The sequence below is a fragment of the Pelmatolapia mariae genome, linkage group LG16_19 (assembly GCF_036321145.2).
Source record: "Pelmatolapia mariae isolate MD_Pm_ZW linkage group LG16_19, Pm_UMD_F_2, whole genome shotgun sequence".
NCBI lineage: Eukaryota > Metazoa > Chordata > Actinopteri > Cichliformes > Cichlidae > Pelmatolapia > Pelmatolapia mariae.
The window spans coordinates 729,279-744,515 of NC_086241.1; the positions used below are offsets into that span (position 1 = coordinate 729,279).

The 15,237-nt window shown below is 46.8% G+C and overlaps 1 protein-coding gene across 1 annotated transcript; it reads left to right on the plus strand.

Annotated features, from left to right (window-relative positions):
* The first annotated feature begins 9,125 nt into the window (after positions 1–9,125).
* Positions 9,126–10,205, plus strand: LOC134644428 (olfactory receptor 10J5-like). Its single transcript, XM_063497479.1, has one exon. The coding sequence runs from the start codon at positions 9,240–9,242 to the stop codon at positions 10,203–10,205; it is 966 nt and encodes a 321-aa protein (XP_063353549.1). The 5' UTR covers positions 9,126–9,239.
* Positions 10,206–15,237: the final 5,032 nt, after the last annotated feature.

The following is a 15,237-nucleotide window of genomic DNA, read 5'->3' on the forward strand; positions in this document are numbered from 1 at the left end:
CCAGATTGTTGTGGTTTGTTGTTGCATTAAAAACTGTTTCTTTCCATGGATACAGGCAAGAGTCTGTAAGACATTTTAAAATATCTGCATATATAGACAGAAATAAAACTGTTTACATGAACACTTTCTAAACCTTTTAACAGAACATGTTACATAGAAGATTTATTCAGAGTCTCTGAATTAACTCATTTTTATTTCCAAACCCTTAGAGTCCCACACGTGGGATATTTTGTCCTCTGTATTTAACCCACTGTGTGTAGAGGCAGTACCTTAGTCAAGGGTACCTCGGGGTAGCCGTTCAGTGGAACCGCCGACCTTCCTATTCTAGCGACCACTCTACCTACTGAGCTATCGCTACCCCTCATGAATGAGCTCAAGTTTTTTTGGAAAATCTTCAGATCAGTGTTACACCAAAGCCTGATTACTGCAACACCTGTCTGACAAGGATCTCAGCACATCATGTGACGAGGAACAAAGTCAGTGACATTGATCAGTCTGGAAAAAGTTCCAGAGACATTTCTGAGGCTGTGGGACTCCAGAGAACCACAGCGAGAGCCGTTACCCACACAGAGAGAACAGTGCTGAATGTTCACTGCAGTGACCGGCCAAACAAAATGTGTCCATCAGCCAAGTTTATAACTGTAACCAAGTTTAAGAATATAATCCACCCACTGTTATCATCTTCAATGCCCTGTACCAACACAGAGCAGGGCAGCTATCTGAACGCTACTCCAACAGAGGTCGATCATCTTGTTAATAATTTTACCTCCTCACTACGTACGACTCCTTATACTGTAGCTCCTGTGAAAACTAAGGCCTGAAATCAGAAGTACCTGACTCCGTGGTATAATTCTCAAACACGTAGCCTAAAGCAGATAACTCGTAAGCTGGAGAGGAAATGGCGTGTCACAAATTTAGAGGATCATCATTTAGCCTGGAGAAATAGTTTGCTGCTTTATAAGAAAGCCCTCCGCAAAGCCAGAACATCTTACTATTCATCACTGATTGAAGAAAATAAGAACAACCCCAGGTTTCTCTTCAGCTCTGTAGCCAGGCTGACAAACAGTCAGAGCTCTGTTGAGCCAACCATCCCTTTAACGTTAACTAGTAATGACTTCATGAACTTCTTCACAAATAACATTTTTATCATTAGAGAAAAAATTACCAATAATCATCCCACAGATGTAATATTATCTACAGCTACTTTCAGTACCATTGATATTCATTTAGACTCTTTTTCTCCAATTGATCTTTCTGAGTTAACTTCAATAATTACTTCCTCCAAACCATCAACGAGTCTTTTAGACCCCATTCCTACAAAACTGCTCAAAGAAGTCCTGCCATTAATTAATGCTTCAATCTTAAATATAATCAACCTATCTCTAATAATCAGCTATGTACCACAGGCCTTCAAGCTGGCTGTAGTTAAACCTTTACTTAAAAAGCATCTCTAGACCCAGCTGTCTTAGCTAATTATAGGCCGATCTCCAACCTTCCTTTCATATCAAACATCCTTGAAAGAGTAGTTGTCAAACAGCTAACAGATCATCTGCAGAGGAATGGCTTATTTGCTTCTAACTTCTGATAAAACTAAAATTGTTTTACTCAGCCCTAAAAATCTCACTTACTTGTTGTTCCTAGAGTATTTAAAAGTAGAATGGGAGGCAGAGCCTTCAGTTTTCAGGCCCCTCTTCTGTGGAACCAGCTTCCAGTTTGGATTCAGGAGACAGACACTATCTCTACTTTTAAGATTAGGCTTCAAACTTTCCAGAATGACCATAAAGTGCCCAGCCACCATCTCACCGGTCCTGTCTGATGGAGCTCAGAGTGCTCCTGGGAGTCTTTAGGGCTGCACTTAAGGTGAAGAAACATTTCAAAGATTATGAAATTGAAATCTCATGTGCAAAACTTCAGATATCAGCAAAGAGTTTTAATAATTATTTAAATACTTGCACTTTTCCTTTTCTAATAATAACAGAACAGTAAACGGTCTGACTGGCGAGTGCAGAAAGGACTCTGAGGGACAGGGGAGCTGTGGACACGTGGACAACATGTCAGACATCTCTATGAAGACAGATAGAGATCTGTATCTACAGAGATGTTCCTCAAATACAAGATCAGACACAAAATAAATTTTTATCATTTATTACTGTCAAACATGATCACGAAACAATAAAGCATTAAATGAAAAAATACTTGCCATCCACTTGCCATGTGTACCTGTGAGCCCAGGAGAGGGAAGGTCAGAGGTCAAAGAGGTATAAACATCAGGTGATGATGTAACAGTGTTTGTGCTGCAGTTTGTCCTGAGAGACGGACTAACGAGCTGCTGCTCCTAATGAGAGGCCATTAACCAGGTGCTCTCAGGTGAGCTCATTAACTGTGACAAACACTGACCAGCAGCCAAAACACACACACACACACACACACACACACACACACTGTCTATTGTAGTTTAAACTCAAACTGATAAAGTTCAGCAGATGTTTGTTGACTTTGTTTTGTGCTCAGTGTTCTGAGCTGACGATGACTCCAACTGTTCCCTTACGCTGATGAAGCCACAGAATAAATCTGAACTTTTTCAGACACATTTGCATTTCTCACATTTTTAATGTTAAATTTAGGTTAATTTTGAGTTTGCTTAGTTCCCAAAGTGTTTTATTCCTTATTTCAACATAGTTTTGGTTTAAAAATTTTCACCATCAGTTTAGCTCAAATTAGTTTCAGAGTTAGTATTTTTTATTATTTATATTTTTTAGAGGCACGATTGAAGGACCATGGGCCTTCAAAACATTCAGTTAAATTTAATTTTACTTATATAGCACCAAATCATTGTAAGGTCTTGTAAGCCTACAAAAATACAAAGAAAACAGAGAAAAACCCAACAATCATATGACCCCCTATGAGCAAGCACTTTGGTGACAGTGGGAAGGAAAAACTCCCTTTTTTTTTTTTTTTTTTGTCTGTCCCATTTGGTTCTTTAGCCGTCAGAATTGTTGTCTGAAGACCAACAAGGATACCAAATGGATTTATTTTGCCAAATGGATCATCATGGCATTGCCGTATTGGTCCATTTGATCAAACTTTGTTGTTATTATTTATTTTATTTTTAGTTGTTACAGATGGGACAGACATGACTGGGGGATAGGAAAGGGAGAAAGAAAGAGAGGAAGGAAAAGAAAAACAGAAGGGAAGAGGGACAGAGAGAAAGGGCACTTACAAAGACAAAGAGAAAAAAAATCTCCTGGATCACCTGCTGAGAGAAAAAGAATAGAAAACAAGCAAGAAAAAACAAAGCAACATACTAAACACAACACCATCACATTAATCTAGCTAAGTGTGAACAGCAGTAAATACTAAATATTGAATGTTGTTGTGCAGCACGCAGGACAGACAGCGCACAATGTGCTTTGAAGTAGCAGCTAAGAAAGGTGTAGTTTATGTCTACGAACAGTGAACACCCGTGTGCACACCTGTGTGGATCAGCGCGCTTGTATACAGAAGGTTTCCCCATGTAACGGTCTGCTAGAGGGTGTGGGGGGCCATAGCTCCGTCCCCCAGGGCATGAAGCAGGCATGGAGGAGATCCAGGCTCCAGACATCCAGAGGCCCCAGAGTGCGAGAGCCCAAGGAGTACCACCGGAGGGGCATCCGTTTCACCCTCCTGGGAAGGGCGGAGGAGATCCCCAGACGAGGGGTCACCCAGTAGCCACGGAGCAGAAGCCAGAGGGGGCTGCACCGGCGTGCCCGCCGGCTCTGCCGGCAGCCAGCTGTGCCAGAGTGAACCGAGTCGCAGGCCCCGAGGCCGGAGGCCCGAGGGCCCCCTTTGCCCCGGAAGAGGCCTGACCGAGCGACAGGCACCAGGCCCCGCCAAGTAGCCACCGGGAGTGAGCTGGTGCATACCTGAGCGCCCAGCCCCGGACACCAAGAACCACCAATGCACCGACCCCTGAGGGCATCAGTCACTGGCAGGGAGTGTGGTGAGGGGAGATAGACCTCCACACTTTGGAGGGCCTGGGAGTTCCCAGGGAGGTGGAGTCTAAGACCCAACCTGACATATAGACACAGACAAACAGGCACACACAGACACAAACATGCTTTCCCACCCTCATGCACACATATACAAACACTCAGCACTCACCCAACGTAGGGATAGACATACATGGACATGTACACACAATCATACTCCCCAAACATACTCTATACCCCGGGTCCAGGTACCCTCACCCCCAGAGGGGGAAACGGCACCCAGACCAAAGAGATGTGACCCTTTCCCCCGGGGTGGAGGCAAGCAGACCGCCCCAGGCTCCGCAGCAGCAGGGAGGCCAATCGGACAGCCGAAAAACTCCCTTTTAACAGGAAGAAACCTCCGACCAGGCTCAGGGAGGGGCGGGGCCATCTGCTGTGATTGGTTGGGGTGAGAGACGGAAGACAGGATAAAGACATGCTGTGGAAGGGAGACAGAGATTAATAACAGATATGATTCAATGCAGAGAGGTCTATTAACACATAGTGAGTGAAGAAGAAACACCCAGTGCATCATGGGAATCCCCCAGCAGCCTACACCTATTGCAGCATAACTAAGGGAGGATTCAGGGTCACCTGGTCCAGCCCTAACTATATGCTTTAGCAAAAAGGAAAGTTTGAAGCCTAATCTTAAAAGTAGAGATAGTGTCTGTCTCCTGAATCCAAACTGGAAGCTGGTTCCACAGAAGAGGGGCCTGAAAACTGAAGCCTCTCCCTCCCATTCTACTTTTAAATACTCTAGGGAGACAGTAGATGCTAACAATGACAGCCTCAACATGGCATTTAATCTGTTATTAGACTCAATTGGCTTCTGTCAAACTGTAAAAGAACCCACCCACCACTTTAATCACACTCTAGATCTTGTTTTAACATATGGCATAGAAACTGAACATTTAACAGTGTTTCCTGAAAACCCTCTGCTGTCTGATCATTTCCTGATAACATTTACATTTACAATAATTGATTACACAGCAGTGGGGAGTAGACTTTATCACAGTAGATGTCTTTCTGAAAGTGCTGTAACTAAGTTTAAGAATATAATCCACCCACTGTTATCATCTTCAATGCCCTGTACCAACACAGAGCAGAGCAGCTACACTAGGTTTCTCTTCAGCACTGTAGCCAGGCTGACAGTCAGAGCTCTGTTGAGCCATCTCCGTATTTTTGTTCGACCTATAGGTAATGTTGGCTATGCTACCTTCGGCCACACTGACTACAGGGGCCTGGCGAGTTACTGGTTTTTCAAGGGTGTGGAACCGGGTCTCCAATTCAGTGATCCTGGCCGCCAGTGCCACAGGCTCCTTTATTACTAAAGGAGGCTGAGGAGTAGCTAAACATCTCGCTGTTTCTGTGTGGTAGAGTATCACTTCCTCTTCCTGTTCAAACAGATTCAGATTTGAACCAAACTGAAAATCCCTGTAGAGACCTGAAAACGCCACGACGTCGTGTTGGGGAGAGAACGGAGCGACCCACTGAACTAAGCACAGTCTTACAAGAGATCATGACTGCTGCTCAGTCCCTGAGCTGTCTGCATTGGACATGTCTGCATCAGCTGCAGAAGACCTGTCCAAAGACGTGGAGACTCTGAGGAAGAAAATACAGGAGTTACGTGTCCAGCGAGAGTTTGGGTTACAGCGGTTTGCTGGCTCCGAAACTGACATCCGATTCTACACCAGGTACATCTAAGTTCTATTCAAGCTAACTGTTTCGAATATAACAAGGTTAGATTTCAAGTGTTTCCAGTCTTAATGTAAACAACATATGTTTCATGTAGATTCATTAGTATTTAAACAATATCCTAATGCTACAGGTAAAATACAGCACCAAATATCCTCTTAATCAGACTATCTTAATGTTAGGTAGCATACCATTAGCATTTGTCACAGCTGACATTATTTTGATGTCAATGTGTGATGTTAATTAATGACTGGCATGATGTATGTTGATTTTCAAGCTATGATCATTTGATTGAGCCTTGCATCTATAAAATGGTCCAGATTTCAAGAACCAAGTCAGCTACCAATAGGAACGAAGAAGCGTTGACACCTGCACGCACGTCAGCGGTAGGCTATGAGGTTTGTTGGTAGTTAGAGCTCGAGGTGCAATGTTATTGTATTTGTGTAGGCGTACATGCTAACGGACTCAGCATCCTTTACATACATACACCTGTGTACTACAGCAGCTCATTGTTTACCCCATGGTACAGTATGGTATGCATAACCATTACAAAACATTTAGGGAAAGTAGCATAATGTTACTAGTTCATAGATTAAGAGTAACATTTTCCCTCTTGTTTTAACCTCCCAGAGGCAGCTGCTACAGCCAATCAACAAGTTCTTTCTTCTGCTGGTTTTCCTGTCAGTTAGTTTGAAGGAGCAGGATCTGGCACATTGATTCAACATACACCAGTCCACAGTGAGCCGCATTATTACATTATTGTATTATCATGACAACCAATCTCAAATGTACACTTTACAGGTAGCAAGGGTAGCGCTAGGTAGTTTTTAACTACCTACCTAGTTAGCAAACTAACTAATGCTACTTTAAAAGTGTCTAACAACAAGAGTGACATTAGTTAAGAAAAGTCCAGCTATAGTTCAGGACAACATAAAACACTGTTTAAGAAAACATGTAATATAAGTACATAGAGGAGTAACATAACGTTACTTTATCAGGTAATTTCCATTTTCTTACCTTCATAGTTGTGTATATACAGTGTGATGCAGCACATAATTTAAATGCTTTATCTAATTTGCTGGCGGGGGTTGTCGTCACCCTGTTAATATAATGAAGATCAGTGATGTTCAATTTTGGGAACTCTTGTAGGCAGCAGGTGGACAACGTAGCCATTGTTTAACCACACCAGAAACAGTGGAGCAGGACCAGTAGAACATGGAAGTGACTGTGCAAGTAGTCTATTAAAAAGCATCAACTGCAGTTCCACTGACGTCCACCAGAGGCAGCAGTGAATCAGGCCCCATAGACTCCCATGTTAAAATTTTACAGGAGAACTAAACATGTTTACAGCCTGATACACAAACTGTTTGGTCTGTGTAGATAAGTTTCACTTTCACAGCAGCTTTACAGTTTTATAACTCACCTGTTTAAATAGTATTAAGACTTACAGTTTGCATTAATAGGAGAGTGGTCTCTTTGACTCACAGGTGGATGTAGCTGCTAGCTGACTGCTAGCTTTACCTGAAGGTCACTGTACGAGCAGACTGTCCAGGAAGGCTGAGCTCCAGTTTAGTGAAGGAAATGTAATGTTACTGAGTAACATTACTGTCGGGAGACAGACACTATCTCTACTTTTAAGATTAGGCTTCAAACTTTCCTTTTTGCTAAAGCATATAGTTAGGGCTGGACCAGGTGACCCTGAATCCTCCCTTAGTTATGCTGCAATAGGTATAGGCTGCCGGGGGATTCCCATGATGCACTGGTCTCACTATGTGTTAATAGACCTCTCTGCATTGAATCATATCTGTTATTAATCTCTGTCTCTCTTCCACAGCATGTCTTTATCCTGTCTTCCTTCTCTCACCCCAACCAATAGCAGCAGATGGCCCCGCCCCTCCCTGAGCCTGGTTCTGCCGGAGGTTTCTTCCTGTTAAAAGGGAGTTTTTCCTTCCCACTGTCGCCAAAGTGCTTGCTCACAGGGGGTCATATGATTGTTGGGTTTTCTCTGTATGTATTATTGTAGGGTCTACCTTACAATATAAAGCTCCCTGAGGCGACTGTTGATGTGATTTGGTGCTGTATAAATAAAACTGAATTGAATTACTGAGCACTGGCAGGTACTTGTATCTGTGTGATGTTTCCATGTAGTTTGTACCTGATAATGATTCTGCCCATATTTTCATTAATGACATATGGATCATTTATATAACTGTGATCCATCTGTTCCAGATTTAACTGTGATCATTCCAAGATTGATGATTTTAACAAACACTCCTTAAAATTCTATCCTTTGTATTTTGATTCTTGAAACATTTACAATCCAAACTTTAAACTTTATTTGCGTCATTGCAGATAAGGCTGAGTTAATGAGCTCCACTGAGGCGAGAGGATGATAAAAGCAGCTCTCAGGGTTCGGCCCACATGACCCAGGTGTGGGAGCACCTGTGTCTGTTTCTGTTCAGCTGAACGTGACAACGATCCAAATGTTTCTGTTCGTCATTATTTAACTCACAATTTAAACTTTAAACAGTCGTGAAACAATGATGCTGATAATTTAAGTGTTCCTCATTTTAATGTTGATACTTTAAACACTCAGAATGTAAATGATGACTGAAGTGATCGTTTCTGTGCAAACTTTCATAATTTAAGATTTAATCATTAAAACAAGGATTTACATTATTGTTACACATTTAAACAGACATTTAGACATTTTCATAATTAAAACAGGGACTTAAACCTTAATAACTTCAATGTTAATGATTTAACCTTTGGTCACTTTGATACTTTAAACACTGATCATTTGAATATTTTGAATATTGATCATTTAAATGATTACTTTATTATAAACACTGATAATTCTGATGACATAAACACTTAAAAACAATGATTTTATTTTTGATCATTTAAAGTTGGATTATTGTTTTAAATATTAATTTACTGATGATATCAATATAAACACTACAATTTAAAAATGTTGATGATTGCATCTCTGCTTCTTTAAAGTCTATAATTTATATTTTTATTCTTCAGACATTCTTAACTCAAAATCTGAGAAATAATTATTGAAGTGTTGATGGTTATTGTGTCATTACATCTGATTTTAAATGTTGATCTTTTAATATTGATGATTTAAATGTTTTGTTTGAAAAGCAATAATGTGAAATTCAAAATGTAAACATCGATTAAATGTTGATTTAGTTGATCGTTCGCTCTATAATGATTATATGATCCTGATCATGTAAATGATAAAATGTTAACAGTTCAGTCTGTGAATGATTCAAACACACATTTTACACTGATAATTTTGATTTAAGTGTCAGTTTTCAGTATTTCAACAATGATCATTTGAATGGTAACATTTTATATGTTTTTGAGTTAAATAAGTATTCATTTGATGATAAATTGCAAATTGATGATCTGATATTGAAACAATATTTTTTCTGCTTCTGTTTTTGATTTGATGGTTTAAACTTGTGTGCAGCTGTTCCAGAGCTTTCTGTCAGCTGACACCTCCCTCAGATTGTTGTGTCTCCCCCGATGATGTCAGCAGGGGTAAACGTGACCTCACTGCCCATCCTGGTGACATCAGTGACCCTGGACGGCCTGGCGCAGCTGTCCAATCAGCGGCTCTTCTTCTTCTTCTTCTTCCTGTGCGCCTACCTGTTCATGCTGTGCAGCGACAGCCTGGTGGTCTACGTGATCTGCTCCCAGCGGAGCCTCCACCGCCCCATGTTTGTGTTTGTGGCGGCTGTGCTGATGAACTCTGTGGCGGGCAGCACGGTGTTTTACCCCAAACTTCTGGTGGACCTGCTGAGGGGGGTCCGCTCAGTGCAGGTGACCCTGCCTGGGTGCATGTGTGAGGCCTGGCTTTTATATTCATCGGGCACCTCCAGCTTCCTACTGCTAGCAGCCATGTCCTTTGACCGGTATGTGTCCATCTGCCGCCCGCTGCTCTACACCGTTGTCATGTCTCCAGCCACAGTGCTGGCACTGCTGCTGCTCTGCTGGCTGCTGCCTGTCGGGCTGGTCGGCACTGCGGTGCTGCTGGCGATCCGCCTGCCGCTCTGCCGCTCGCAGCTCAGCAGGATCTACTGCGACATCTACAGCCTGGTCAGTCTGAGCTGTGGTGGTCGTGAGACACTGCTGAGCGAAGTCTATAACCTCTCGGTCATCGTAGCTACTGTCCTGCTGCCCGCCATCTTTGTGCTCTTCTCTTACAGCGCCGTCCTGTCCGTCTGCCTGCGGCGCTCGCGCAGCTCCAGCAACAAAGCACTGAGCACGTGCCTGCCGCACCTGCTCGTCTTCTGTAACTACAGCGTGAGCTCCGGGGTGGAGGTGCTGCAGCGCCGCCTACAGGCCGGCAGTCAGCCCACAGCCTCCGTCCTCACCTCCATCCTCCAGGTGATGATCCCAACTGTGTTCAACCCGGTGGTGTATGGCCTAAAGGTGACGGAGATCAGGGCTCAGCTGAGGAGGCTGCTGGGCTGCCAGAGAGCTGATTGACCCACCGAACCGGATCCTGAGTTCTGGTCTCTGTTAGACTTACAGACTTTAAAACTGCTGCTATTTGCCTTTAAAAGATGTTAAATCACTTGATAAAACATATAGAGGAAAAATAAAGAATCTCATTAAATGCAAAAAGTTGTATTTTAAACAAAACAGATACATAAAAATAACACTGGAAAGCTGGTGATCATAGCTGGATATATATATATATATATATATATATATATATATATATATATATATATAAACACCCATCTCGCCCCTGCGGGCGGTTTATCCTTCAAGCTCGGGTCCTCTACCAGAGGCCTGGGAGCTTGAGGGTCCTGCGCAGTATCTTAGCTGTTCCCAGGACTGCGCTCTTCTGGACAGAGATCTCCGATGTTGTTCCCGGGATCTGCTGGAGCCACTCGCCTAGCTTGGGAGTCACCGCACCTAGTGCTCCGATTACCACGGGGACCACCGTTACCTTCACCCTCCACATCCTCTCGAGCTCTTCTCTGAGCCCTTGGTATTTCTCCAGCTTCTCGTGTTCCTTCTTCCTGATATTGCTGTCATTCGGAACCGCTGCATCGATCACTACGGCCGTCTTCTCCTGTTTGTCTACCACCACTATGTCCGGTTGGTTAGCCACCACCATTTTGTCCGTCTGTATCTGGAAGTCCCACAGGATCTTAGCTCGGTCATTCTCCATCACCCTTGGGGGCATCTCCCATTTTGACCTCGGGACTTCCAGGTTATACTCGGCACAGATGTTCCTGTACACTATGCCGGCCACTTGGTTATGGCATTCCATGTATGCCTTGCCTGCTAGCATCTTGCACCCTGCTGTTATGTGCTGGATTGTCTCATCTTTACACAGCCTGCACCTGGGGTCTTGCCTGGTGTGATAGACCCCAGCCTCTATGGATCTTGTACTCAGAGCTTGTTCTTGTGCTGCCATGATTAGTGCCTCTGTGCTGTCTTTCAGTCCAGCTTTGTCCAGCCACTGGTAGGATTTCTGGATATCAGCCACCTCCTCTATCTGCCGGTGGTACATACCGTGCAGGGGCCTGTCCTTCCATGATGGTTCCTCGCCTTCCTCCTCTTTCTTGGGTTTCTGCTACCTGAGGTATTCACTGAGCACGCTGTCAGTTGGGGCCGTCTTCGTGATGTATTCGTGGATGTTTCTTGTCTCATCCTGGACTGTGGTGCTGACACTCACCAGTCCCCGGCCCCCTTCCTTCCGCTTAGCGTACAGCCTCAGGGTGCTGGACTTGGGGTGAAACCCTCCATGCATGGTCAGGAGCTTCATGGTTCATGGTTCCCATTCGCCTGCGGGATCCCCAGGTACTTGTAACTGTCCTCTATGTCTGCAATGTTGCCTTCTGGTAGTTCAATCCCCTCAGTTCCCTCTCTTTGTTACCATCCGACTACACTTCTCCAGCCCGAATGACATCCCGATGTCATTGCTGTATATCCTGGTGGTGTGGATCAGTGAATCGATGTCTCGTTCACTCTTGGCATACAGCTTGATGTCATCCATGTACAGGAGGTGGCTGACAACCGCTCCGTTTCGTAGTCGGTATCCGTAGCCAGTCTTGTTAATGATCTCACTGACGGGGTTCAGGCCTATGCAGAACAGCAGTGGGGACAGAGCATCTCCTTGGTAGATCCCGCACTTGATGGTGACTTGTGCTATGGGCTTGGAGTTGGCCTCTAGTGTTGTACGCCACATCCCCATTGAGTTCCTGATGAAGGCTCTTAGGGTCCTGTTGATCTTGTACAATTCTAGGCATTCCAGTATCCAGCTGTGGGGCATTGAGTCATAGGCCTTCTTGTAATCAAGAAGTAATCAAGTAAATGCGGGATCTACCAAGGAGATGCTCTGTCCCCACTGCTGTTCTGCATAGGCCTGAACCCCCTCAGTGAGATCATTAACAAGACTGGCTACGGATACCGACTACGGAACGGAGCAGTTGTCAGCCACCTCCTGTACATTGATGACATCAAGCTGTATGCCAAGAGTGAACGAGACATCGATTCACTGATCCACACTACCAGGCTATACAGCAATGACATCGGGATGTCATTCGGGCTGGAGAAGTGTAGTCGGATGGTAACAAAGAGAGGGAAGGTAGTCAGAACTGAGGGGATCAAACTACCAGAAGGCAACATTGCAGACATAGAGGACAGTTACAAGTACCTGGGGATCCCGCAGGCGAATGGGAACCATGAAGAGGTCGCTAGAAAAGCTGCAACCACCAAGTACCTGCAGAGGGTCAGGCAAGTCCTGAGGAGTCAGCTGAACGGTAAGAACAAGATCCGGGCTATCAACACCTACGCCCTGCCCGTGATCAGGTACCCTGCTGGGGTAATAGGCTGGCCAAAGGAGGAGATAGAAGCCACTGACATAAAGACAAGAAAGCTCCTTACCATGCATGGAGGGTTTCACCCCAAGTCCAGCACCCTGAGGCTGTACGCTAAGCGGAAGGAAGGGGGCCGGGGACTGGTGAGTGTCAGCACCACAGTCCAGGATGAGACAACGAACATCCAAGAATACATTGGGAAGATGGCCCCAACTGACAGCGTGCTCAGTGAATACCTCAGGCAGCAGAAACCCAAGAAAGAGGAGGAAGGCGAGGAACCATCATGGAAGGACAGGCCCCTGCACGGTATGTACCACCGGCAGATAGAGGAGGTGGCTGATATCCAGAAATCCTACCAGTGGCTGGACAAAGCTGGACTGAAAGACAGCACGGAGGCACTAATCATGGCAGCACAGGAACAAGCTCTGAGTACAAGATCCATAGAGGCTGGGGTCTATCACACCAGGCAAGACCCCAGGTGCAGGCTGTGTAAAGATGCCCCTGAGACAATCCAGCACATAACAGCAGGGTGCAAGATGCTAGCAGGCAAGGCATACATGGAACGCCATAACCAAGTGGCCGGCATAGTGTACAGGAACATCTGTGCCGAGTATAACCTGGAAGTCCCGAGGTCAAAATGGGAGATGCCCCTGTGGCAAGAATAAGGCACGGCGGGACCACAGATCATCATTCAGAGCCATCTTTATTGCACTTCTCACCACAACAACCCACCACACACACCTGAGTCCCGTGTTTTAACCCAGCGGGCGTGACTACGGATGCCGTGCAGGTGCGTCCACCCTCCCTGCACGGCACGGCAGACCACGCCCCACCACACACCCCCATCGCCCGATTGAGGCCGGGGAGTCATCCGGCCGAACCTACTCCCCCCCCCCTCACGAACTGGGGCGGGAGTCGGCCCAAAACATCGGCGCCCCCAACCCCTGGCCAAGCGACGGGGGAGCGTCCAATCTGGTGGCCGCCCGCGTATCCAGCAGCTACGGCGAAGCTGGTCCGGAGGTCGGCCTCGTAGCAAGCGGACACGGCCCCACAGGCATGGCCGTGAGCTCCTGCTCACAGGCGGCTGGGCAGACGTCGGGCGCGCAGAATCGACTGGTGGCAGCGAGGCTGGACTGGCCAGCCCGCCGACCCCCGGCTTAGCGGGGCCGTCCCACTCCTCTGCCTCCAGCTCCGGCCGTGCAGGCTGCCCTGCACCAGGGACCTCCGTCTCCTTGCACAGCTGCTCCACCACCGCCTCCGCCGCTCCCGTTTGGAGCGGCTCCTCTTCCTCCGGTAGGTGTAGACCCTCACGTAACTCGTCCGCTGCCTCCAGCTGGAGCAGCTCCTCCACCGCTCCCGACAGAAGCAGACCCTCACGCGGCTCCTCTTCCTCTGGCCGGCGCAGACCCTCGCGCGCCTCGTCCGCCGCCTCCGGTTGGAGCGCCGCTCCCGGCTGAAGCAGCCCTTCCCGCAGCGGCTCCTCTACCTCCAGCAGGTGTAGACCCTCGCGTGCCTCGTCCGCCGCCTCCGACTGGAGCGGCTCCTCCACCCGGCTGCTCTTCCTCCTCCAGCCGGAGCGGACCGCTGTGCCCCTCGTCTACCACCTCCGGTTGCTGACGTGCCTCACGCGGCTCCTCCACTGCTTCACCACCGTCGGGACACCCCTGTGGGGGTGGCGCCCAGGCCCAGAGCAGCGCCGCCAGATCCCCAATCCTTTTCAGGTGGCGCTCAAACTGGCCCCGCAGCTCTTCCTGCTGGCGACACACCTCCGCCGCCTGCTCCCGCTGGGCAGCCGCCATTTCGGCCACCCTCTGGGCCAGCTCCTCCCTTCCCTGGCTCCGATAAGGACCCGCCGTGCCGCCTCCTGGGTTTCGGCACCAATGTGGCAAGAATAAGGCACGGCGGGACCACAGATCATCATTCAGAGCCATCTTTATTGCACTTCTCACCACAACAACCCACCACACACACCTGAGTCCCGTGTTTTAACCCAGCGGGCGTGACTACGGATGCCATGCAGGTGCGTCCGCCCTCCCTGCACGGCACGGCAGACCACGCCCCACCACAGCCCCCAAGGGTGGTGGAGAATGACCGAGCTAAGATCCTGTGGGACTTCCAGATACAGACGGACAAAATGGTGGTGGCTAACCAACCAGACATAGTGGTGGTAGACAAACAGGAGAAGACAGCCGTAGTGATCGATGTAGCGGTTCCGAATGACAGCAACATCAGAAAGAAGGAACACGAGAAGCTGGAGAAATACCAAGGGCTCAGAGAAGAGCTCGAGAGGATGTGGAGGGTGAAGGTAACGGTGGTCCCCGTGGTAATCGGAGCACTAGGTGCGGTGACTCCCAAGCTAGGCGAGTGGCTCCAGCAGATCCCGGGAACAACATCGGAGATCTCTGTCCAGAAGAGCGCAGTCCTGGGAACAGCTAAGATACTGCGCAGGACCCTCAAGCTCCCAGGACTCTGGTAGAGGACCCAAGCTTGAAGGATAAACCGCCCGTAGGGGCGAGATGGGTGTTTTTTTTTATATATATATTAGGGGTGCAACGATACACAAAATTCACAATATATATATATATATATATGTATATATATATATATAGAATTTCTAGATTGTCTTATTTTATTTAATTCACTTAAAGTACATAATTCACTTATATAATGTCCTCCTATTCACT

Excerpts from the sequence above, each read along its gene's own strand:
- LOC134644428 (XM_063497479.1), top strand. The coding sequence starts at position 9,240 with ATGATGTCAGCAGGGGTAAACGTGACCTCACTGCCCATCCTGGTGACA.